Source organism: Paramisgurnus dabryanus, chromosome 17, assembly GCF_030506205.2.
Source record: "Paramisgurnus dabryanus chromosome 17, PD_genome_1.1, whole genome shotgun sequence".
NCBI classification, from domain to species: Eukaryota; Metazoa; Chordata; class Actinopteri; order Cypriniformes; family Cobitidae; genus Paramisgurnus; species Paramisgurnus dabryanus.
The window spans coordinates 37,438,420-37,464,487 of record NC_133353.1 but is presented as its reverse complement, the minus strand read 5'-3'; the positions used below and the strand labels follow the sequence as shown (position 1 = coordinate 37,464,487).

Genomic DNA, 26,068 nt, shown 5'->3' with positions numbered 1-26,068 from the left:
ACATTATGGTGTTTTGTGCGTGGAATGGTAAGAATCCTCTTGTTCTCTGCTTTTTATATGTATTTGATGAGCGTGCAAAGGTTGTTACGTTTGTTACGTGCAGACACATTTAGTGTAGCTAACCAAAGATTCGCTACTGACTAAAGCTGTGCTTCAGTATCCATATAGAGATATGGACGTGAGTAAGGATGTGGTGCTTCATCTCATCCACATCACTATCAACACCTTGAACGCTCAGTACCACAGCTGCAGGTCGCATGTGTCCGCTGGCCCGCTGTACAGTGACAACTCCAACATCAGCCGCTATAGTGAGAAAGAGAAAGGTACGAGCAGAATATCCCAAACGTGTCATGGGAGAGAGCTCCTGATATCCTATTTTTACACCCTTATGCCTCATGTCGTTTGCTGTGTAGAGGAAGACAGCGTGTTTGACGAATCTGACATCCATGACACTCCAACGGGAGCAGCCAATAAGGAATCACAGACCTTTTTCGCTCGCCTCAAACGGATCGGGGGCAGCAAGTCCGTCAAGTATCAGCCTGTGGAGCTTAACGCTCAGAGGAGTGAGTAAATAACTTTAGCCCTCTTTAATATTAGTTTTACTGCCCGACCGTCCTGCCTTCAGCATCTCGCTTGCCCCTCTTCTGCTGTCCTCTCCACAGGTGAGATTGAGTTAGCCGAATACAAGGAGGGAGGTACGCTACAGGACGCTCTGCTGTATCCTGCCAGAGACGACAGCAGCAGCAGCAGCAAGAAAAAGAGACTGCAAGCCATGCACAAGCAGAAATCTCTGGACATCGGAAACACAGACTCAATCCTCTTCAACCTGGACGAGCATCGCCGCAAGTCCTGCATCGACCGCTGTGACATGCAGGGTCCTGCAGCCGTACATCCGTCGTCTTCCTCCTCTATAACCAGACAGCAGCACAGAGCACAGCGCCATGGGAAAAACTCTTCGAACGGTCACTCGGTTGTCGACCGAAGAGACTCCGCTGCGCCGAATGACAACGTCAGACCGGTTATACCAGAGGTGCGTCTGAGCTGTATGGAGACGTTTGACGATAAACCCACTGGTCTGCCGGATTCGCCACTTGACGTGCCGGGCCGACCTCATCCTGACAAAGAGGATCCAGATCTCATAGACCTGTCGTCAGACTGCACGTCCATCCCAGAAAAGCATTCAATTCTCTCGCTGTCTGATAGCGACTCTTTGGTTTTCGAGCCTCTGCCTCCTCTGCGCATAGTCGAGAGCAACGAGGACTTATTCGAGGCTCTCAAACTCCCCAGCTGTGTGCTCAGCAAACCTGAAGAATCCAGCACCACCACGGTACACCTGTCTCCGCTCGTTCAAGTTAGCGTAAAGGATTGCTCCGAGGACGGCGAGAACGTCGGCTGCGCGACCCAAGTCAGACCTCCCACGGTCACGTCGAAAGCGTCTCCGGATCTCCTCGACTCCACACCTCATCAAGAGAGCACCATGACTCTAAAACAAAAGAGAGATCTTTTCAAAAAGACGTCACGTGTACCGAACGCATCCTTGGATGATTCTTGCGTGCAGCCAATGGACAACTCTGGGACGAGACCCATCTTCCTCCACGTCAGTCTGGACGCGCTCGGATCATTGGATCCGTTAACGGTGGAAGATGCCGGAGGAGGTTTTCGTGCTGGAGATGATGACGAGACTGATGAGAGAGACAGTGACACCAAACCTGACGATGAGAGCGATGAGGCGGAATTTAAGATCCAGATTGTGCCACGTCAGCGCAAAGAAAGGAAGATAGCTGTCAGTGCAATCCAGAGGGAATATCTGGACATCTCTTTCAACACTCCAGACAAAATCCGAGAGCCAGCCACTGAATCGGTTCAGTCATCAGGTGAGATCCTGTTTGCCTTGTCAGTATTTTCACAAACACACTGTCTTTGTTTTTGTGTGTGCATTTTCTTTCTTTTAATGATTTTTATTTTATTCAGGTAATAATAAATCATTCACAATACATGTTTATAAATTTGATAAAAACATTATGTATTTCTGAACATTAAAGGCGGGGTGCATGATCTCTGAAAGCCAATGTTGACATTTGAAATCACTTAAACAAACACGCCCCTACCCCAATAGAATCTGGACCTTCTTTTGATAGACCCGCCCCACACATACGCAACCCAGGCAACGATGTCGGTTAGTAGAAACGCCCCTTACTGCTGATTAATTACAAGTGTGTTTTGATAGTCCTATCCAAAGTGTTATTCAAAAATCATGCACCCCGCCTTTAATTCAATTTTACGTTTATTTCTACAACACAACTGAATGCAGACAATTGACATTCCACAGTCATATACACACACATACTGTACATGGACTTTACCTGCACTGTTAAAATCATAGCTCTAAAAAGCTGTCGCATTGTTGTCCTGAATTTTTACAAAATGTTCTTATTTATTGAATAACAAACAATACACTTTACAACTGGGCTGGGATGAGAGAAAGTATTTATTTTTTTATGTATTAATAAATATTTTTGTATTATATATTTTTTTATGTTTACTGATAAGCAGGTACTTTGTTCAAGGATTTCTCCACATTCATTAGAAATGTTCCTGCTAATTTAATTTCCCCCATATGTCATTCAATATGTTTATGTCTTTATTTCTTTATTTGAAAGGAAATTAAGTTTTTGAGGAAAACATTCAGGATTTTTCTCCATATAGTGGAACCACATGGGTCCAAATTGCAGTTTCAACGCAGCTTCAAACGGCTCTAATCGATCCCAACCAAGGCATAATGGTCTTATCTAGTGAACCATCATCATTTTCCCCAAAAACTATATGTACTTTTTAACAACTTCTCATCTTGCACTAGCCCTGTGATGTGCATCCGCGACCTTACGTATTATGAGAAAAAGTACATATTTAAAAAAAAAGATTTGAATGTAAGAATAATATGAAAAGCACATTTGACACATTTTCACACTCATTTTGAAACATTGTCGTACACCTGTGTGATTTGACAGATCAGATATCTCTGTCGAACCTGGAGAAGCCCCGAGAATCGGCCTCTGCTCCAGCCCTGGAGGCCACCGTCCCTGAAACCAGCCATCGCTCTTCAGTGTCCAGTAAACACCACATGCATCTGATAGTGAACTTAACATCACACATATATCAACACATTTAGAAGCAACATGCAGATTATTTAGCCATGAACAAGCACACTTTCGGGTTAAAAATATCTGTTTTAGTTCAGTATTGAAATGTTGCTTTTGTTGGCAGCTCAGTATCGTCAGGTGAAGCGAGGCTCACTGGGCGCAGTCACTATGTGTCAGTTAATGAAGAGACAGTTGGAGCATCAGTCCAGCGCGCCACAGAACATCAGCACCTGGGACACGGGTTAGAGACCCAGACCTGACATCTGACATTTCAACAGTACCGCTGTGATTTCACTGTGTGCTTAAGAGACTTTTCGTTTTCCACTAGCAGGTCTTACAAAGACCAGTCTGCTCTCGGCTCCGAGTACCGCCAGCATGTTCGTTCCTGCGCCCGAAGACTTCGGCGATGAGCAGCCCAGCACCATGGCCGACAGGTAGATAAGGACTGTCGATCGTACATACGGTATAAGGTACAGCGGAGTGTAATTTCACCGTGTCTGAACCTCACCAGGTGTCGGGATTGCGGGGCGGTTCTAGAGGAGTACGACGAGGAGACTTTAGCTCTGGCTGTGGTGGTTCTGTCCATGTTCATCCATCTGAGTCCTGACCTGGCCGCTCCGCTGCTGTTGGAGATCATGCAATCTGTAGGCAGGTATGGTATTGTTGTGTTGTATTTGCCATCTATCTGACACAATGCACTACAGAGTTTCTTCAGTTCAGTTTGTGTTTTATAGGTTGGCCTCAAGCTCCAACTTTACAGGCCAGGCTGAAAGGTAAGTCACATCTTAAGTGTGTGAGGGGTTCTGTTAGCATATGTACGTGACGTCTCTCACATGTGTGTAGCATGCTGATACCTGGTAATGTCGCTGGTGTGGCCAAGCAATTCCTGCGCTGTGTTTTGCACCAGCTCGCTCCTAACGGCATCCTGCCACAACTTTTCCAGAGCAACATTAAAGGTTTGAAGAAACTTCATGAACAATCATACTGACATAAAGTACAGAAACAATCCTTTTATGATTTCTCGCTGTGTTGTTGCTGTTCAGATGGAAGTTTTCTACGCACGTTGGCCACATCACTTATAGATTTCAATGAGCTGAGCTCTATAGCAGCGCTGAATCAACTCCTGGAGGTACGTCGGTTTGTTCTGCCTGAATACACATCATAATATTTAAAGATTTATAAAGTTATTCAATCAAGAACAAGGTACTTTGAAGCAATAACACTGTATACAAAATAGAAACCTTTACTCAAATAAAGTGGGGTGCACGATAACTGAAAAACTCTTTGGAAAAGAGAGTCGAGCCGACTACCAAAACACACTTGTAGCTAATCAGCAGTAAGGGGCCTGGGTTGCATATGTGTGGGGCGATTCTATTAGCAGAAGGTCCAGATTCTATTGGGCTAGTAGCGTGTTCGTTTAGGTGATTTCAAATGTCAATACTGGCTTTCAGAGATCATGGACCCTGCCTTTAACATCAGAAACGCAGAAACAGCTTGTGTTATGGGAGCTTTAATAAATATTGCTTATATATAATATATATTTCAAATGTTTATTTCTTTTAATTTTGATGATTATAACTGACAACTTACGAAAATCCCAAATTAAGTATCTTAGGAAATTAGAATATTGTGAAAAGGTTCAATTTTGGCAAGCACATTAATAGAGAGGTGAAGGGAAGGAAAAGATGTGGTAGAAAAAAGTGTACAAGCAATAGGGATAAACGCACCCTGGAGAAGATTGTCAAGCAAAACCCATTCAAAAATGTGGGGGAGATTCAAAAAGAGTGGATGCTTTGTTGTTTTTTTGTTTCTATTTCAAGTGAAGCTGCTTTGGTACGATATACAATTGTTAAAAGTGCTATATAAATAACCTTAAATTGAATACATGAACTAAAGTTTCTGTTGTCGTAGGGGTTGAACGCTAAGAAGACTTTACCAGCAGGAGGAACAATACTGCACTGTCTTGACAACATCGCCACCTTTATGGAGACTCTTCCCATGGATTCCCCCAGTAACCTCTGGACAACCATCTCCAATCAGTTTCAGACGTTTTTAACTAAACTACCTGCTGTTCTGCCACTCAAGGTGCCAGCTTTATATTCACCTCAACAATAGAGAAATTCACTGCTATTTTGATCACAATTGAAGTGTGTTAACATGTTTCTCTATTTCTTTCAAAAAGTGCCCGTTGGACTCGAGTCTGAGAATCATTATTTGCCTGCTAAAGATTCCCATCACAAATGCATCAAGAGTAAGATTTCTTTCATTTTGCATTCAGACCCATCAGTGGTGTCAGTATTGTGCATGACACATGAGACGTTGATGGCAGTGTTGACTTCATTTTTCCTCTTTGACACAGAGTCTGTTGGAGCCCTTCTCTAAACTCATGAGTTTTGTCATCCAGTATGGGGTTTTTAATCTTTCTTATGTCGTAGAGATCTGCGGTTTATGCTACAAAACCTTCAGCAAGGTAAAAAAAAACATTCAGTCTTTTTCAGCACAGTGCTACATCTGATGTTGCCCTAAACAAGACACAGTCACAATGTTTTTTCTTACAAAGATGCTAAAAGTCCAGTTTTTCCAAACATTATTGTATTTGTTGCTAGTGTTTGTAAAGTCTGTTTTTCTCTGATTGAATAATTGTGTCACACATACAGCATTTGTTTTAAGGTGTTTCTGAAGAATGAGAATACATATGCAGTTGTCATTGCAAAAAGTTTAACATAATGAAGTTATGCAGTTGTATTCAGTTGATTTGTAAATATTCTTCAAAAGGTTACGCACAGCACACGTCCTCTGCTGCGTGATTGAATCTTCAGAAAGTTATTCATCATATTTGAGTCATTATAGTCTGTTTATATCACTGCAGCCATCAGCTGAAGCACAATCAACTAAACAGAAATATGAATAAAGATCTCGTCTATATTTTCTCTTTTGAGATTAGCTGTGTTGTCTGGAGATCATACTGAGACACTGATTTTAAACAGAGAAAAGGCCAAGCAGGGTTAAACTCTTGAAAAAGATGTTGTTCTGTATCTCTATAAAGAAGGAAAAAATCAATCTGAACAAACCAAATCACATTTTCTCTATGTTAATATGTTTATGCAGGAAAGAGACAAATACTACATGTCACGTGTTGTAGTTCTGGAGTTACTTCAAGCTCTAAAATTCAAGTCGTCTGTTCCTGACACAAACCTGCTGCTGCTGGTCCAGGTGCTGCTTCACCTTGAAGATTAAACATCATCAATTTTAACCCGAGAGAGCTTCCCTAATGCTTTAACCTCTGCTTGCTTTTCTCATCAGTTTGTCTGTTCAGATATCGGTACGCGGTTGGCTGAATCCACTATTCTTCAGAAGCACATGATAGCTGCTTTGCCTGGGGTGAGACTCGTGTGTGTGTGTGTGTGCGTGCGTGCGTGCGTGCGTGCGTGCGTGTGTGCGTGTGTGAGGTGTGTGTGTGAGGTGTGTGTGTGAGGTGTGTGTGTGAGGTGTGTGTGTGTGTGTGTGTGTGTGTGTGTGTGTGTGTGTGTGTGTGTGTGTGTGTGTGTGTGTGTGTGTGTGTGTGTGTGTGTGTGTGTGTGTGTGTGTGTGTGTGTGTGTGAGGTGTGTGTGTGTGAGGTGTGTGTGTGTGTGTGTGTGTGTGTGTGTGTGTGTGTGTGTGTGTGTGTGTGTGTGTGTGTGTGTGTGTGTGTGTGTGTGTGTGTGTGTGTGTGTGTGTGAGGTGTGTGTGTGTGTGTGTGTGTGTGTGTGTGTGTGTGTGCGTGCGTGCGTGCGTGTGTTAGTGTGTAATGTTACCTGCTACTGACGCCACCGATTTTCTTTTCTTTCAGTGTACAACTGCGGCGATGGAGTGTTTAAGACAATATCTCAGTGAGATCTTAGACTTCATAGCAGACATGCACACGCTCACCAAATTAAAGGTATTCAATAATGAGTTTCAGCAAACTTTAATCTATGTTCACATAGATCTATTTTCTAGTGCTGGGCAAAGATTCATCGCGATTAAAGATACAATTTGCAATTATGCGCCGCAAGATGGCGCCAGATCAAACATTAACAATGATGTTGTTTACCGACGCTCTGAAGCAGCGTGGAATTATGGGATTTGTAGTCTTTAACTCAACCGCTGATGGCCATCAATCAGACGAGAATGAGAAATCAAATTGATGGATAAGGTAATCCTTATAAATTTTTATAAATGTTTTTATAAAGTCTTATAAATGTTGCTATGATGACATCGTTTATTTCATTATGTAAGTTTATATGTGATGTTCAAAACGAAATTGTTAGTCATATATATTACAGTATTAGTCCAAATTCGATGGTAAACACAGCACAGAATTAAGTTTTCAACTTACAATCTACAATGATTTTTGACATAATGTATTGACAGTACAAATCTTATTGTGAAGTGTCTTAAAATGACCATTTATATTGCTGTACAATACCTTTTGATGTGCATATCGTCCGCGGGAAGACGCGCTGATTACAATCTACACACTAATGTTGTGATCAATATAATAGCATACGTTTTTTGAAGGGTTACGAATCAAAACAACTCACCCATCTCGTAAAACACAAGCAGGATCAGAATATCGGTCTAGTTAAATGTTGTGGTGAAGCTCTCTCCATCCAGATAATGCAACAACAAATTGATCCTCCCTTGTTTTGTTCCAAACTCTTCTTGGGTCGTTTGGTTGGCCCGTACGCTTACAGGAGCTGACACAACCAGAGGCAGATGGTACAGAGATATCCATAAGTTCATAAGCAAGCGCGTAGCCCGACAGGCACTATCGCATAGTTCCGCATTTGCCCATGACACTGGCCCGCTGCGTCCGAAAACTCAAGGCAGTGAGGACTTGTTGCCTCGCTGCCTCATGAGGCCATGACTTCGGCCTCGGAGGCCTGAAGGCCGCTCAGAGAAAGGCTTTCCGACGCACTTCAAAGGCAGCGTGTTTGAAATATAAACAGAGAGCGCCTTTGTGATAACTAATCACATATTTGAAAACTACAATACTAATTTCTCGCTAGAAATGCAATTAAAATGCTTAAAAAGTGAAAATATAGGTTTATTTTCACTAAATTTGTGCTCAAGCCGCTTCCTTGGCCGCCATTTTATTTTTTCGAGCTCGACCACTGTTGTCATGTCGTTTACGTCAGTAAATGTTTTGAATGGAAATTTTCTCACGATTTACAAGTAGTTGAAAACATTACAGATATTGATAGTAATCAGCTGGACAAAATATATAACACTGGCCTAGTGGTTTTTGGAGATTTTACTGCAAATATCTTACAAATTGCACCTTTAATCGCATACAAAATAAAAGTGATTTTTGGCATAATATATGAGTATGTGCTGTTTGTAATTATTATGTATAAATAAATACACACACATTCATGTATGTATTTAAGAAACATTTACATGTTTATATATATTTATTTATATTTTATATATTCTATATTAAAAATAAATGTAAAAAAATTATATATAAGTAAAACAATTCTGAAATGAATATATGAATGTGTGTGTGGTTAAATATACACAATAATTAGACACATTACACGCACATATATTATGCAAAAAATCACTTTTATTTTGTATGCGATTAATCACGATTAATCTTTGCCCAGCACTACTATTTTCATAATTTTGCATGGTTACAACTAAGATTTACTGTAGAGATGTGATGGAAAAACAGAATAAGCAGAAAAAGGAAAGAAACTGGAAAATGATGAAATTAGCAATAAATGTTATTATACCGACTGTACCGTTTGAATGTGTCGTATGTTACGTAGAGTCACATGAAGGCGTGCTGTCAGCCACTGCATGAAGACACATTTGGTGGGAATCTGAAGGTCGGTCTGGCTCAGCTGGCAGCCATGGAGATCAGCAAAGGCAACCACAGAGACAACAAAGCGGTTATTCGCTACTTGCCGTGGCTTTACCATCCTCCTTCTGCTATGCAACAGGGGTAAAACTGCCATCTTCACCAGTATTGGACGAACTTCCTAAAAATCATCTTTTGAGTATGGGACAGAAATGGTTGTTCTTGCTTTTGTTTTCTCAGACCTAAAGAGTTCATTGAATGTGTGTCACACGTTCGACAGCTGTCATGGCTTCTTTTGGGCTCTCTTACCCACAGTGCTTTGCATCAGGGCTCAACGCCCTGCATGCCCATTCCACTGGATGCTGGATCTCACATTGCTGATCATCTCATCGTCATCCTCATAGGATTTCCTGAGCAATCCAAGGTAATAAAATGGTGCCGTTCAGTGTAATGAAGGCGAACGTTACGCTGATGTTATTCTTCCTGTGTTTGTCTGTAGACATCGGTTCTCCACATGTGCTCGCTGTTTCACGCCTTCATGTTCGCTCAGCTGTGGACCATCTACTGTGAGCAGGCCTCAGCCGCCCCGACCAATCAGAACCAGAACGAGTTCTCGTCCGGCGCCATCCTTACGGGTTTGGAGTTCTGGAGTCGTGTAACTCCCAGCATCCTCCAACTGATGGCCCACAACAAAGTGGTTAGAGCTTTATTGACGTCTGGACTGAATGTGATTCTTTCTTGTTGAATAGATGGGATGAGCAGCACACTTGATATTTTTACTATAGACTCTCTTTTCATAGCTCATACTCACCTCAGTCTTTATTGTGTTCCTGTAGCTCATTTGGCAGAGCATTGGGTTAGCGGCTCAACGTTTCTAAATAAATGAAAGATGCGTCTCACTGACTTTATGCTCACTGTGTTCTGTGTTCTTCTTCTGTTTTCAGATGGTTGAGATGGTGTGTTTGCATGTCATCAGCTTAATGGAAGCTTTACAGGAGTGTAACTCAACCATTTTTGTAAAAGTAAGTGTTATTTCTTATTAGACAGTTAACCAGTGCTTGAAACTGATGGGATTGATCTGTGTGTTTATCTTATTTAAATGAAATCTTCTCTTTAGTTAATTCCCATGTGGCTGCCAATGATTCAGTCCAATCTAAATGTAAGTATTCATCATTTTCATTACCCTGTGGAACCGCAATTCATGTTGTCAGATTTATTTTTCATTGATACTAAAACAGAACTGTGAATATCCAAATCTCACTCAATGATGTCTGTCTGTCTGTCTGTCTGTCTGACAATAGCATCTGTCTGCGGGTCTTCAACTGCGTCTACAAGCAATTCAGAACCGAGTAAACCATCAGTGTCTGCAGAGTCCCGGCTGTTCATCGTTCTCTCTCACGCTGCGCAAGTGGCTTCAGTGCACTCAGTTTAAAATGGCTCAAGTAGAAATTCAGTCATCTGAAGCGGCTTCTCAGTTCTACCCAATGTGAGCGGTTCAGCAGCAAACTGTGTGTCTGTATCTCAGCTGCTGGAGAAACTTATACGGACTCACTGTTTGAGCAAACAAATCTCGGATCTTTTCAAATAACCTCACTACCTAGAAAGTTAACAAACTATAATGGAGTATAGTAGTGTACTGCCCTACAAAGACAAATCACCTTAACTACTTTTACCACACTCTAGTCAGTTAACGACTTTAACTCTGTGTGTGTGTGTGTGTGTGTGTGTGTGTGTGTGTGTGCGTGCGTGCGTGTCTGGGTGCGGGTGAGTCTGCGTGCGTGCGTGTGTGTGTGTGCGGGTAAGTGTGTGTGTGCGCGTGTGTGTGCATATGCACGCGTGTGTGTGCGGGTGAGCGTGCGTGCGTGCATGTGTGTGTGTGCGCGTGAGTGTGCATGTACGTGTGTGTTACTAGAAGTGTATTTGATGTGCATATTGTATCAAACCTAACTATAGAGATAAAATAATGTTAGCTTCCTGTTGATTTCCAGGAGGAAACGTTTTTCTTTTGCATAATCAATAGATACAGAGGCTAAATATTTATGGGGATTTTTCAAGTTCTGTCTGTTTTGTTGTTGTTGTTGTTGTTGTTTAAATGCTTAAAACTGTTTAAGTGATAAATGAGCATCTCTTCGTCTTGAAATGCTTGGAGCTGCATCTGTCCATTCTGCTGTGTGTGCACTATTTTAATAAACAATGTAAAGGCTGAGAAGCTTTTGTCCACAGATCTGCAGACCTCCACAAACAGTAGAAGAAAAAAACAAAACTATTACAGTACTTGGATAAATGCTTTTTATGTCTAATGAAACATTATTTGTTTTTGACTTCCCTGCTGTTTCTCAGCAGGGCTGTGGTTTGAAGTTCTGCAGAAGTAATAATGCAGCTCCTCTCTTTCAAACGCTCGGTTGTGGGTCAAGCTGACCCAGTCTGCGGTGACTGCTCACTCACAGCATATATCAGAAATGTCCCATCCCTTAGCTTCAGCTTCTCAGGTATGAACAGTTACAAGTATGTCAGTTATTCGTGATCATTTCGAGAATGTGTCAGACCATGGTAATTGACCAGAACCACTTTTGCAAGGTTGAACAGGACGTTTCACAGTGGTGTGTTTCATTTCTGTAATATACATTTTATAGATATGATGTAAAACTAATAAAAAATGCATAATAGCATTTACAGTGGATGATAAAGTCTTTGAAAGACTATTATGGCATAGGGCAGATAAATACAGAATGAAATGAACTGTTATCTTCTCATAAATAAAATATTAATAATTGATAAATAAATATTTCTTTTTAACTTTGCAATTACACAGAATACGAGTATTCATTGGTCTATTTTTATAGGATTTTTGTACATGCCTGACATATGGATACTGCTACTGATTTATTTTTCCTTTGAGTGTTTTTTTTTTTTAGTCGGGAAAAAGACTGCCCCAAATTTTAGTTGAATCTGTTAGCACAGTCGATCACACAACTACTTTTCCCATTTTAGATGCGTTTTTCATGCTATGCTAATGCTGTCGTTCAGACTGTTTGCCACTCAGTAGGGGTAACCACAGTCAAATTAAAGGACAAGTTCGGTATTTTACACTTAAAGCCCTGTTTTCAGATTGTTTATGATGAAATAGAACGGTTTTGACTGAAACTTTGACATATGCGGCTGCCCCGAGAATTTTGGGGGGTTTGTGTTTCACCTCCCACCTTTACAATGGGTTTAATGGTGCACTGGAACAATCCTTCCTAAAATGCATTAAACTTTCGTTTACAAAGACGTGAAACTCACCGAGTGGTCAGGGGTGTTCACTGGTATGCTCACACAAAAATCGCTGCAAAATACGCATTCCAACAGGTTTTATCGTAGTTTTTACCAACTCCATTGACTTGTATTAGTTGTGCTGTGAGGTACGGTATTACTCCGCGCCGGGAACTTTGTTTCTATTCTTGCAATTGGCAATGGCGGATTAGCGCCACCACCTGGGCTGGAGTGTCTATTATTCAAGCTCTAAGCCAGGGGTGGGCAACTCCTGGTCCTGAGGGCCAGTGTCCCTGCAGGGTTTAGCTCCAACCCTAATCAAACACAGCTGAAAAATTGAATTGAAGTCTTCAGGACTGTTTGAAAATGACATTCAGGTGTGTTTGATTAAGGTTGAAGCTAAACTCTGCAGGACTGTGGCCCTCGATGCCCAGCCCTGCTCTAAGCGGAAGAATGTACGGGTGTGAGGCGTTTGGAAAAAAAGGTCCACAAGTTAACAACGAATGCTAAAACAGCTGTTGGAAAGCATCTTTTGCAGCGGTTTTTGTGTGAGCATACCAGTGAACACCCCTGACCACTCGGTGAGTTTCACGTCTTTGTAAACGAAAGTTTAATGAATTTTAGGAAGGATTGTTCCAGTGCACCATTAAACCCATTGTAGAGGTGTGAGGTGAAACACAATCACGCGAAAATTCTCAGGGCAGCCGCATATGTCGAAATTTCAGTCAAAACCGTTCTATTTCACCATAAACAATCTGAAAACAGGGCTTTAAGTGTAAAATACTGAACTTGTCCTTTAAGAGATTAATTTAGCAGTGCGTTGCTGCTGCGCTCTTGTGGCAGGTGGTTATAAAGCAAACCTGTAGGATTTGATTGACCATCGTGTTTCATTAACAGAAAGTGACACATTAAGGTCTTATTTGCTTTCTTTACTCCAATTCAACTGCGCCCTCATCAGCTGGGGCCTCATTTATAAAATGCTGCATAGAAAACCTCCTAAATTTGATCTCACAATGATTCTCACACACAATTTGAAATCTATAAATCACTAAGGATCTGAAATTGTGCAAAGCTGAGCAGTTTCAGATCTCTGTATTTAAACGAAGCCTAATAAATGTCACTGAAAAGCACCTGTCAATGTTTAAATCCTTTACAAGCAGCAAGAAAGACATATTTCTAAAAACATGCAGCAATCAGACGAGCAGAAGTGTGTACGTCTGCTCAGAACCTGACGTGGCGTTGAGCGCTTTTTCACGTCAAAGACAGATTTAATAAATATGGACTTTGCCATGGATTTTTGCGTATGCACACTTTAAGATCAAATCTGTACGTATGCACGCTTTATAAATGAGGCCCCAATGATCTTGGCTTTCTGACATTGACCTCTCAGCATCACTTACAGGCTTTTTTAGGCTTTCATTTTAAATGAAACAGATACAGTATTAAAGTGTACTGATATGTCTACTTCTAAAATGATGTGCGTGTGTGCACCTGGTAATTATCACGTTAGATATGAATACCAGTATTTTTGTGACCTTGTGGGGACATTTTGATGTTCCCATGAGGAAACAAGCTTATAAATCAAACAGAATGATGTTTCTTGAAAAAGTAAAGTAGGAGAAGGGTTTCTGTGATGGTTGGGGTTAGGGAATGGGATAGGTAAGGGGAATAAAATATACAGTTTGTACGGTATAAAATGCATTACGTCTATGGAATGTCCCCACAAAACATGGAATCCAGATTGTTGTGTTTCGGTTCAGTCATCTATCTTACTCACAGTGTCATAGTGACATCTCCAGGGGTTTATTAGGCCATCCTCTTCATCGCCTTCTTTCACAGGCGCTTCAAAAGAACAGATCTGAGGCCTGTGCTATTGTCTTACTGGCCTATTGACACAGACAGTAGAGAAGTGTGGGCAGAAGGGGACTGTGGACTTGGATTAGATGATGAGGAACATTTGCCCTAAACACTTGAACTGCATTGAATATTTAACATCTTGTAGAGATGACACAGACCATAATTCATTTGTATGATATGATGTATCTAAATATCTATGTACTTTTGTGCCAGTCATACGGAGATGTTTTGGGCATCGTACGCTAATATGTGACAGGATTGTCTCGTCCAGATCTGGTTTCCACATCTGCGACCGCTGTCCGACCGCGAGTTGCTTGGCCGTTTGTTTCGCTTTGCAGTCCAGACAACTGATCTTTTACATCTAAAACTCCTCTGACAGGGGGAGGAGGCTGAGCAGGACGATAGGTAGTCTGGCTCTCAATGAGGAGCGGAGCTCAATTAGCATTTCACAAGTCCCCTTTTTCCTTTTCTATTGCAACCTTCCCCGTGGTGCTCATGCTTTTTGCGGGGATTGTCCTGTTTCTGGCCCTTGTTGCCGTTGGCAGGGTGACAGTATTCGAGTGTGCAAACTTGTGCTATTGTCCCCAAGCCAGAAGGAGCCATGGAGACCCCACTAATATGACACAGGAAAATGTTTGCTGATGGCAATTCTATGGGCTTTGTCTAACTCTTTCTCTTTCATGACGACTCGATTTAAGTCTCCAAATGTTTGACTACAAATGCAAGAGTGCTATCCAGCTCCTCCGCCTTTGTCCCGAGTGGTTTGAATGAGTAATTCAGCTTTTGTGTCGCTCGATTGAGGGGGCAAACAGAAAGACAAGATTCTTGAGCGCTCAAGCCCCCTTTCCATGGTTATGCACCCATCTCCTTAGGGCCCCTCCTCCCCCAAAATCCCGCTTCTTCTGACATGACATCACTCTAAGGTAGAGAACTTAAGATCAGAATTCAAAAGTGACCCAAAGCGACTCTTTATTTAAGCCGCATGTCTTCCTGCACCGGCATGGCAGAACCCTGGTTTCTAAACCATATTTGCCTAAACATTTTGCCTAAATAGAATTCTGGGAGCGTGGGGGTGTGAGACGAAGAAATATTGCATCTGTTTGCGATTTTCCCTAGAGAATTTCCATGACAACAATTTGGGATGGCAAAGAATGCAACACCGGGGATCTCGGCGGCTCACTGGGGTGCATTGTGAGCAAAATAAGGTCGCTGATTGGTTCAAGGAGAGCACCATAACTGTCTACAGCGAGTCTGAATTCATTCAGCTTCAGCTGCTGTAGGAGCCACATGAGCTGAACATCATTTTTGAAAATTTAGACAGAGTGCTTTACGAGATGCAAAACAATGATTATGCGCCATTTGTGGATATTATGGTAAATATGGCTGGAAGTCCCTTACAGGAGTGTCGATAACAACGCAACGTGCTTTTAACACAGAAGCTAGATTTGTGTCATTTGAATGGATGAGATGGCAAACTCTGACAGCGAGGTAAAAACGCTTCTGAACTTTGTCAATTTGGCATCAAGCGACATCAAGGCAGCGCTTGACAGATCGGCACCCTGCAGACGCTCCGTGGATCACCGGAAATACCTACAGAAACAACTTAAGCGATTTTCACAGAAATACGCCAAAATACCGCGCTGTCATTCACACAGATCGAGTGAGCCGTCAAAAATATCCCAGGAGAAAACTGCTACGTGTGGACACGAGGACACTCGATCCAGGGATGTGCGTAGCTTCACTGACAGAAGAGATTCGAGTTTTGAGGAAAAACATCTGAACCTGGATTTGAATACGACCTCTGAGGATGAACCGCGATCGGGTCACGTGCCCATGCGCAACAGGCAGCTGCCGGCGTCTTTCTGGAAGGAACCGCATTGCTCCTCAGGCAGCCGAGAACAATGGGAGCATTTCCTTAAAAATAATACGAACGGGACCGTACACGGCAGACCTCTGCTACAGAACGGCGAGAGAAGAAAAATGATTTATCACGACTTAAAACCAGACCTGTTATTGTCCAGTGATGTGGAGCCGCTGAGGAGTGTGGTGTGCGCTTGCTGTGCGATTGAGTACCGCGGGCATCACGCACGCTTTCTCGCACCTCATGCTGACGCGGCGTTCATCAGGAACAAAACTTCAGAGACAAATATCGAAATATCGCACAACTTTCTCGATGGACTTCACAGCAACACCACACATGTGGTTGTCAAGCCGATTCCCACTAAGCCAGCGGTTTCCTCTTCCATTTTCAGTGTGTTTGGCTTTATTTAGATTCCTGTAAGATAAGAGACCACTAACTTACTATCATTTATTCGCATTAACGCACTGCTGTCACATGCTAGGCTAGGTTATCACATTTTACACACGAGGGGCAGTGTTTAAAATTTCCTCTTAAAGCACTTAAGATTCAAAAGTAGCAAGAATAAGCGAGTGTTTGTATGCTATGATTTTGTATGGCTTTAGTTTGTATGATTGTTTGCAGTTTTGTAAGGATTCAAGTTACACTAAATAAGTTAGGGTTAGTACACATTGGCTACTTTGAACACAAAACTCGCTTTCTGATTGCTGTCAAACTGCTGTATAGTATCAAAGTGTGCTGCATTTAAATACATATAAGCCTGGTTTCACAGATAAGTCTTAGCTAAAGCCAGGACTAGACCTCAGTTAAATTAAGATGTTTAAGTATCTTTTATAACCACGCCTTAGAAAAAGACGTTACTGGTGTGTATCTTAACTGGTGCGACGTTACTGGTGTGTATCTGTATATTTAAAGATCTGTAAGTGCAAGTTATTTTCAGTTGAGACAGCTCAAATGTGTGTTTTAGTCTAGGACTAGCCTTAAGTCTTGTCTGTGAAACTGGGGGATAATGTATTAATTGTAAACATGTAGGAAGTGAATGTACATTGTTGAGGAATTGTTATGTAGAGATTTATTTATTACTTCTATAGACCTTTTTCTATTAAACTAATTAGCCTGATCATAAACCCAGGTGTGCGAAGTTTAGCTCATTAAATTGAAATGCTCATAAAAGCATCTTTATGCATGACAACACTCAAACAGCCAATGAAAACTGCAGCACATGTGTGTCCACATCTCTAATGTAGAGAATCAAAAGTCACATTAGCGTAAAATGGTTTAATAATTTATAAAAAAAAGTTACACAATAAATAAGCAACAAAACAAAAGACACAGCAGTCGTACAAATGATACACAATAGGCAAAACATTTCACCAGTCTGTCAACATCCAGCACTGAAATGTTGTTTTACTGTTACAGTATAATTTCGTTCTTCGAGAGTTATTTTCTTTCGGTCTAATGCAGAATATTGTACGTGTCCATAAAAACATAACGCTGGTCACAGTGTGTGATTCGAGCCTCTCTGTTGGGTTCTGCTGATGGTCCGGGAGCACAGATATCGTTGCATTTTGTTGGGAAGTGGCAGTGTGTTTACAGACGACAGCCTTTGAATTCCCATCTGCTCTCGGATCTTTAGCCGACAAAGGTGCGTCAGCGGTCGAGGAGACACTGAAAGACCAATTACAAGTCACGGTCATCATACTCCACGTATTATCCTTAAACTATCACCATAACTTCAGTCTAAAAGATCTCATTCTTACTGCAATAACCTAATATAAAAGTAAAACAGCAACCCCATTAGATGATCAAGGACAGATAAAAGGAATCTAAATGTCAAATAGATTGTGTAAAATCTAAATCAATAGTCCTGAATTAGCACTTAAAGAAAACAGATGTAATATTTCATCCACAGAGCACTCACGTGTTTTCTCTTTAATGGCCATCCACTCCACCAGATTCCTCTGCAGATGCTCCGTGATTCTGCTACAGATCTGAACATTTCCTACATAGTCCAAGAGTAAATGAATGACAGGACTGACTGCCTGACTCCAGGATGAGGAAGAGATCCATTCGCAAAACTGAAATAAAACAGTATTACAGTTGTCAAGATGAGATCTGTGATGTCCATGCTAATCAAAAACTAGTTGAAACACTTTAAACATTTAACCCTACTCATTCAAGCTGTCCAACATTTACAATCGGATTTAATAATAATAATAAGCCATATTGAATAAGAGAGCAATACCTTTAGAGTTGGTTTTGCAGAGATCACAATTCTTTGGTTTGCGTTCAGTGATGTGTGTGCTTCCTCTAAGTGATGTTTGTCACATTTAAAACAGGCCTGAGCATCACAGCCATTGTCCAACAGATAGTGCAGAACATTCAGGTTATGAGTATAAAGCAGCACTCCTGGAAAATCAGCGTGCACGTCTGGTGACCGAGCGTTAACGTCGGCTCCGTGTTCTACTAGCGAAGCGATGCTCCTCAAACAGCCCTGACGTACAGCCAACAGCAGCGGCCTGAGAGGGTCCGTGTCAGGATCAGCACCGGCATTCAGTAGCCTGGCAGCGGCCTGCGTGTTTCTGGCAGCGATGGCGAAGTAAAGAGCGGTGACTCGTCGATCGGGAAACGTGGCCGAGCGCTCATCTGAGAGTTTGGCATTGACGTCGCAACCGGACTCGATCAGCAAGCTCATGATGTTCTGTCGGTCGTGCTCCGCTGCCAGATGGAGGGGTGAGATGCCACTTTGTCGTATCTTTGCCCGACTGGTGATAGGCAGCAATAAGGACACAATTCTAGAAAGAAGATAATAACCACCACCTGAATGTTTGTTTTCATGAATGATTTTAACATCTGTTACATACACAAGTGCACACTAATAAACTGAGCAAATGGTAAAGAAACTGTATGGTTTACACTTCTAGAGTTGTAGTTGTGGACCAGCTGTCGGACACACGCAGATGTTATTCTCTGGTGCAGCTGTCACACGACATTAGACCAATGTAAAAGAGATTCAAGTCTTAATAAATAACTCCGTTTTTACTTCATTCTTTATATTTTAAACTTCTTTTGCCTCACTTGTTCTGTATGTTTTTTATTTATGTATGATAGAAAGCAACAACCGATTTCCTCTTTATCACATTCTTCCATCAAATGCAAATATCTGTAGTACGTTAATATGTAAATCCCAAACATGAGAAAGGATGTAAGAAAGGTTACTTAGAAACGATCACATTCTGCCCAAACTTCATGACCCAAAAACAAATCAACCCCCCCACACACACACACCTGTTCAATATTCAATAGTGTCCGTGTTTTCTGTGTATATACGGCTCTTGCTTTTGTCAATTGTTGTTTATGCATCTCTCTGTGTACACAGCTGTTTTCAGTAGCTTATGAAAGTTAAGAGCTTTATGGATTTGTTTTCTTTTTTCTGCGTGGTTCATTTTGTTTTTTAGGTTTTACTTCGAACCTTTTTTTGTGTGTGTGTATGTGTGTGTGGGGGGGTTAGATTCTGCACTTTAGTCTCTGTTCATTATTCTTAAAGAGAGTAGATTATCAATAGTTTAGCATAATCCTGTTATTGTCTTTAATAAAATTATTATAAGCTGTTTCTAAAAAAACATGCCATTTGATGAGGACTCCTGGATGATCTAAAGACTTTGTGTGTCTTCGTATACTCATGGTCTTACTCGCTGTGTCCATGCTGGGCGGCCACGTGCAGAGGCAGAAGTCCATCATTAGATGTCGTGTTGGCATCTGCATGATGTTTGAGTAAAACCTTCACAATATCTCTGTGGGCGTTTCTGCAGGCTTCACTTAAAGCTGTGTGTCCATCACACGACTGAAGGTTCACACGAGCCCCTGCAGAACACAAAAATTATTTTCAAATTGCTTATTAAATATTAAAAGACAGTCAAACATAATCTGATACTAACGTTGTAAACTGAGGATCTCAACACTAAGTTGCTTTGCATGAACCCAACACTGTGAGACGCACTACAGCAATGAATTGATCTGTACCATTTCTGATCAGACAGGTGAGAGTTTCTGTCCGTCCGTGTCGGGCCGCCTCTATTAAGGGTGTGATGTCATCAGCGTTTCGGGCATCTACAGAAGCTCCAGCCTTCAGGAGAGTCTCACAGAGTTGGGTGTTGTCTCGTCTCGCTGCCTCATGAAGGGCGGTCCAGCCTCGATGACAACGCTGGTTTACAGCCGCTCCAAACTCCAGGAGGATCTTTACAGCGCTGACACGCTCCTGTTCACAAGCTGAAAATCATGATGACACGAGAAGCCTTTATATAAGACGGATGTTCATTACATTCAAACACATTGGATACAGGTGCGTTATGTTGCTGTAACTGTTTGTGTGAAATGGAGAAAGTACCTTTATAAAGAGGTGTCTCTTTGTATTTATTGCAGATATCAGGATCTGCCCCTGCTTCTAGAAGAGACCTCACACAGTCCAGGTGTCCACCATGAACGGCCAGCAGGAGAGCCGTCTGTTCGTGTAGTGTGCGCTTATCTACACACGTGCGTCGGGCTGTACAAACGCACACACATAAATAATAACCTGTCACAATTTTGCAGGATTACTACCGTACAAATGACAAGTTGTGACTAACAGAGTAATGCACTTTATGGTTTAGACATCAGAGAAACTCAACCTGTTTGGCAACTTTGAATTCCTCAGAAAGATTTGCACTTCAAAGGTCCAGCTGGTGATCATCTAACAGATACTGAATGACATGACATCGAGTCTTACCCTTCAGCAGAGTCTGCACACAGTCCGTCTTTCCTCGGTGAGCCGCTTCATGCAAATCTGTCCAGTCCTCTGATTCATATTCATTCACATCAACCCTTCTGTCTGCACAAATCACTCTGAAGAATAAAGAAGATCTTCCTTACTCATCATTCACATCATAAAGTCTGAGAGGTCACGGTGGGATTTAGGAGAAGGTTACAAAAATGCTGGTTGTATTTCTTAAGATTTCAGATTTAATTCTCTAAATTCAAATATCCTCAAATATTTAAGTCGTGTCTTTCTTTTTTGTGGTTAAAATGGTGACAACTTGCCCCTCTCCCTTATACGGACAAACAAAAAATTGGATACAACAAATCTATCACTCGCTTCCCTCGGTACCGTTCATCATTTAAGAAATAAAGCCGAACACTTGGACAGACACTTAAAATCATCCATGTCATCCATGTCAGCGCGCGTGTAAATGTGAACGAAGAATCGCTTTATTTAACGTTTGATGACGCGACGTGCGGATGAACAAAGAGAGGGAATGAAAGACAAACTCACTCACTTTATTTCGTCGTCGCGGTTTGATTCTTCAGTTGTTGATGTTTTCGACAGCGATGCGTTTCGTTCGCTGTCCCTTGATCGAAATAAAGAGAAATATTGCGCATAACTGAATCGCGTCATTGTGTTATTGTCACTCAGCGCGTGCAGAGACAAAGACACTCAGTGAACACTGGCACGAGCGCTCAGCTGTCCGTCCGTGGGTTAATTTTAGCTTCGGGCTGTGGACTTTACCTTATTTGACAACCCACTTAACCAGCTCGGACCTTTAACGATAATTTTGAAAATCGTCATTGGGCGGATCTGATGGTTGACTGAACTAAACTGACGCGATCTTTTGTCAAAAGTTCCTGATAAAGATGAAGAAGTGATCTGTCCGGATCCGTGTGATTGACAGCTGATCATTCTGCAATACACGTGCTTTTTGTTTTTCTAAATACTGACATCGGCTGGAGGCTACTTCATGTCTGTCATTCATATATACATCACCACACCACATAGTTATTAGTGCAAAGATTAATTCAGTAACAACATTAGGGTCTCATTTGAAATTAAGTCTGGGAGTCTTCAGTCTTGAGTGCTGAGCTGCTGAACGCACGGAAGCCTTTTATGGACATGGCGCTCTTCATTCACACACACACACACACACCGAGAGAGAGAGAGAGACACACACACACACACATTCTGGTTTCCATGTTTTGTGGGTACATTCCATAGACGTAATGCATTTTATACCATACAAACTGTATATTCTATTCCCCTTACCTGCCCCATTCCCTAACCCCAACCATCACAAAAACCTTTCTTGTACCTTAGATTTTCAATAAACATCATCTTGTTTGATTTATAAGCTTGTTTCCTCATGGGGACATCAAAATGTCCCCACAAGGTCACAAAAACACTGGTATTCCTATCTTTGTGGGGACAATTGGTCCCCACAACGTGATAATTACCAGGTACACACACACACACACACACACACACACACACACACACACACATAGAGAGAAAGACACACACACACATCCCTGCAGACTGCACTGTTTATTCTTATCAGTGTTTAAAATGTCACATCACATAATATACGTTACATCAACGCAGGGCTTTTAGTATTTTGGAAATGTAGGATTATATGAAGATGCCACGCTGTCTGTGGAGGACTCAGTCTTTGATAAACAACATTTGTCACACAAATTAAAGATTGATACGTAATTCATGTGATCATAACACACACAAAGTCAAAGCACGATGTGTTTGTTTAATAAATGAATTAACACTGAAGGCTCAACGCAATGTAATCGCTGTAGCGCCGCACTGTGGATCCTTATAACGTGCGTCGCGCGAGTAAGTTGCTATGACAACAGCAAAACGTCACGACGCGTGTGTAGTTAGCAACACATAAAAAGAGTTGAAGGAAAACCACAAGACTGTTTCGGTGTTTTCTCTCGGTTATAAGCCGATAAATCGCAGATGGATCTCTTGAGTTTTCCCGTGCTGAGAATGGAAGAGCCTCATCCAAAGCTGAACGTAGAAAACAGAAGAAAAAACATCTTTGTAACGCAGTTAGAGGAACACAGGTACACAACGAATGACAGTAAATGTAAGCTTACGTTACTGTAATGGCAGTAATTACGCTTCTGTTTTTTACAGAGAAATAAACAACGAGCACATTAAACACATCCCCGTGATAACAGAGGTAAGTTAATGTTAATATATCTGATGTTGACAGAGTTTCAGTATAAACATCATGTGGATAAATGTAATAATGATTCTATTATAATGCTGAAGTGTTTTAGTGAAATACTGGAGACGGGCGTCAACACACTCCAGACAACACTTGTACTGAAGAAACAGGTGGAGGTGGATGAAGTTCACAGGAAACTTCTTAACAAACGCCATGAGTTTAAAGGATGCATGCAGATCCTCCAGCAGAGAAAAGAAGATTTACAACAGAAACAGCTGGAGGTGCAAGGACCATTACATGTGTTCATCTGAAGAATAAAATCAACAAAAACAAGCTAACATCTCTTACATTTATATTTACTTCTTTATGAGTTAGGACTAGGTCTTAGTTTAATTAGGAAAAATAACTAGTTTTAATAAACATGCCTTACTAAAAGCATTACTTTTTTTGCATTTTGAGGCACAACAAAGGGTACTGATGTATTTTAAGATGTTTTCTGTTTGGACAGCTTTTAAAAATGTTTTAGTCTAGGACTAGTGTAACCCCTGTCCGGGTAACCGCCCCATAGGGTTTAATGTTTGAAGTACCAGACAGAAAGAAATGTCTCTAAACAAGACAATCATACCACAAAATGTCACATTAGCATGCAAATCAAACAGCATTTCACAGTATTATTATCTAAATTAGTTTAAAATTGTGTTTGTCAACAGATAGTTACTTTAGAAACAAACAAAATCTAAAATTCACTGTTGTTTCCTGCTCAGGCAAAACAAAGAGCAGCAAAATTTGAGAAATTTGTTGAAGAAAATGAGGTGAAACGTCGTCGTGCCTTGAAAAGATTTATTTTGGAGAAACGACAGAATGAATCTAAAGAAAAGGAGAAAGCTGAGCTTTCAAAACAGCTTGAAGAATTACAAGCAAGGTAACTTTATTAAGACAACTAAAAGCTCAGAACGTAGTAAACTAAGACTATAACACCACTTATGGTTCAACACATCACGCTATATCTCTACACAGGTGATGTTTAGCACTTAAAATGATTAGGAGCCAGTCAATCACTTTTATAGTGTAATGTTACTCTGCTACATTTCTTGTTTGTTCTGGCTGAATGAATAAAAGCTCTCTGTAAGGAGGTCAAAACATTAATAATAATAATAAAAATGAACTCTTATGCTTTTAGAAACCTATTGCTCATAATAACTGTACAATTATAATAATGATTATACAAAACTGTGACAATGGATTGTATTGAATTCTGGATTATTTATTCCACAGGCGACTTTATTTAAAAGAGCGAGTGAAAAAATATAAGATTTTTGAAGAGTTTCTATTGAAGGTTCTTCAGTTACTTCCAGACAGTAAGTTTATCTACAGAAGAATATGAATTTGTTTGTAACACTAACCTTATCTATACTTTCATGTATTTTTGTTGTTGCTCTGTTTGGTGGTTTTATTTAGATTATACATCACATCCTTGTCCTGCAGATTATCTCGGCTATGGTGCTGACTTAATGACGCCAATAATCAGGCGCTACGAGACGTTGTCCACCTCACGCCAGGATCTTCTGCAGCAGTTAAACAGTCTGACAGATGAGCTAAAAACAAGCCAGCACAAACTGGACACGCTCAAACAGGATCACGGCACATACAAACTAGTGGGTGAAATACATTTGTTAAATGACACTGAATGCACAGTTATTGTGAAATTAACCAGGGCGTAGTGCAAACATGCCAGAAAATTAAATATCCTTAGATTTGAAAATATGGGTTGGTCTTTATGGTTCATGTTCTTCTTGGCTTAGTCATACACATAACCCAACTTGAGATTATTGTGTATACACTACACAGATCAATGCAAAGATATGAATGTGGTCAGTGTAGTCATTTATCATTTATAAACATCTCTAACTGTCCTTCATTTCAATAATTAAATCAAGTCTGGTGACAACAGCTTAAAAACATTCAGTAACTTCTGGTGATTATTAAAGAGAAAAATAAATCGCAGATTTCGATGTCTTTGCGTCGCAGCAGATGCGCTGTCAGTCTGCCAACAGCATGAAAGATTCAAAGCAGAAACTGAGCTCTATAACGCTATTATTATACACATTAATAAATATACTGAAATATTACAGATTGTGATGAACACTGTAATCTGGACAGTTTTTTTATTCTTGATGCAGATGACTAACCAGAAATTAACAGAACTGCAGACACAGTTGGATCAAATAAAAGAGAAGAAGAAACAGCAACAGTTGAGGCTTCAGATGAGTTTGGGTGAATCCAGAGATCAGGTCTGTATTATATCTCTTACTACATCAATAATCTTCTTTCACAACAGCTGCTTTACATCAGAGCAGAACAACTCTGTCATGGTCGTTGTGGATTCACCTTCATGTTGTTTTTGACTTGATGATTTTCTTATGAAACACTGAAGCACATGGATGTGATGTGGTTCTTGTTGTGCTGGTAACAGGTGGAGGAGGTGGGGAATATTCTGATGGCAGTGAGGAACCTTGGAGAGCAGTGTTATCTAAATCACTATGGACCTCTAGAAGGCATGGACATCTTCACCATGATGGATATTGTTGTATTTGATATACCGCCTGTATTCCCTGAATACCTTGCATTTACCTCATTCAACAATAAATTATCCCCCAAACACATGAATGAATGTACCCTTTATTACATCAACATCACAGTGTCAGATAATAGGTCTTTCTTACCGTTGGGTTGAGTGCGTTGGTAGGTATTCAGTAACCTTGGGCGGTGCCAGTACCAGCTTCAGCTGGATTCAGCCTCGGAGCTCAGGTTTAAAATCTTGCTTAATTATGAATTATAATCTTAAAATGAATAACTTCACTCAGAGACTCATTTAAAGAATATTTTTCGAATCGCCATTAATAGCTGGCTTCGGTTTAATGAACAAACTTTTCATAACATACAATGAATCAAAAAACAATAAAGCGATAAGTCTTCACCACGGGGTTCGGCCTCGATCGTTCTGCAACATCCGTATTTATTCACTTTGGTCCAGGCATAACCGCAGAGAGGTTTCTTACACCTCCCCACACCCAGACGCTTGCTCTTTTCACCTTGCAGTTCTCTATGTGGCCGAAACCACACTTCACACTTTCTTATAAT

At 41.0% G+C, this 26,068-nt stretch overlaps 4 protein-coding genes across 6 annotated transcripts in view; 3 read left to right on the top strand and 1 right to left on the bottom strand.

The window, feature by feature from the left end:
* Positions 1-11,787, top strand: part of unc79 (unc-79 homolog, NALCN channel complex subunit) — a 53,334-nt gene extending 41,547 nt beyond the window's left edge. For 2 of the 3 annotated variants that reach the window (XM_065267281.2, XM_065267282.2), the window contains exons 30-51: positions 158-323; positions 414-563; positions 663-1,874; positions 3,009-3,110; positions 3,265-3,381; positions 3,472-3,574; positions 3,652-3,792; positions 3,875-3,913; positions 3,984-4,096; positions 4,184-4,269; positions 5,052-5,225; positions 5,323-5,391; positions 5,500-5,610; positions 6,249-6,353; positions 6,444-6,521; positions 6,971-7,060; positions 8,937-9,112; positions 9,209-9,392; positions 9,468-9,665; positions 9,913-9,990; positions 10,086-10,127; positions 10,270-11,787. In XM_065267281.2, coding sequence (XP_065123353.1) covers positions 158-323; positions 414-563; positions 663-1,874; positions 3,009-3,110; positions 3,265-3,381; positions 3,472-3,574; positions 3,652-3,792; positions 3,875-3,913; positions 3,984-4,096; positions 4,184-4,269; positions 5,052-5,225; positions 5,323-5,391; positions 5,500-5,610; positions 6,249-6,353; positions 6,444-6,521; positions 6,971-7,060; positions 8,937-9,112; positions 9,209-9,392; positions 9,468-9,665; positions 9,913-9,990; positions 10,086-10,127; positions 10,270-10,458 — 3,723 coding nt within the window. In that variant the 3' untranslated portion in view covers positions 10,459-11,787. Of the gene's footprint in view, positions 1-157; positions 324-413; positions 564-662; positions 1,875-3,008; positions 3,111-3,264; positions 3,382-3,468; positions 3,575-3,651; positions 3,793-3,874; positions 3,914-3,983; positions 4,097-4,183; positions 4,270-5,051; positions 5,226-5,322; positions 5,392-5,499; positions 5,611-6,248; positions 6,354-6,443; positions 6,522-6,970; positions 7,061-8,936; positions 9,113-9,208; positions 9,393-9,467; positions 9,666-9,912; positions 9,991-10,085; positions 10,128-10,269 lie in introns of all 3 variants that reach the window. The other variant, XM_065267280.2, reaches the window with a different exon arrangement.
* A 3,243-nt stretch (positions 11,788-15,030) lies between these two features.
* On the top strand, positions 15,031-16,348 carry LOC135748957 (protein FAM181A-like). The gene has a single exon (XM_065267284.2). It carries the CDS (start codon positions 15,536-15,538, stop codon positions 16,346-16,348), a length of 813 nt encoding a protein of 270 aa, XP_065123356.1. The 5' UTR covers positions 15,031-15,535.
* Positions 16,349-17,425: 1,077 nt separating this feature from the next.
* Positions 17,426-21,826, bottom strand: asb2b (ankyrin repeat and SOCS box containing 2b). Its single transcript, XM_065267283.2, has 8 exons — positions 21,248-21,826; positions 20,701-20,816; positions 20,323-20,478; positions 19,959-20,204; positions 19,628-19,799; positions 18,181-18,730; positions 17,857-18,013; positions 17,426-17,603 (listed from the first exon to the last, which is right to left on the bottom strand). The coding sequence occupies exons 1-8, from the start codon at positions 21,364-21,366 to the stop codon at positions 17,434-17,436; spliced, it is 1,686 nt and encodes a 561-aa protein (XP_065123355.1). The 5' UTR covers positions 21,367-21,826; the 3' UTR covers positions 17,426-17,433.
* Positions 21,827-23,022: 1,196 nt separating this feature from the next.
* LOC135748968 (coiled-coil domain-containing protein 42 homolog) lies at positions 23,023-25,661 on the top strand. The gene is made up of 6 exons (XM_065267297.1): positions 23,023-23,208; positions 23,692-23,849; positions 24,203-24,285; positions 24,413-24,582; positions 25,108-25,218; positions 25,401-25,661. The coding sequence occupies exons 1-6, from the start codon at positions 23,023-23,025 to the stop codon at positions 25,659-25,661; spliced, it is 969 nt and encodes a 322-aa protein (XP_065123369.1).
* The last annotated feature ends 407 nt before the right edge of the window (positions 25,662-26,068 follow it).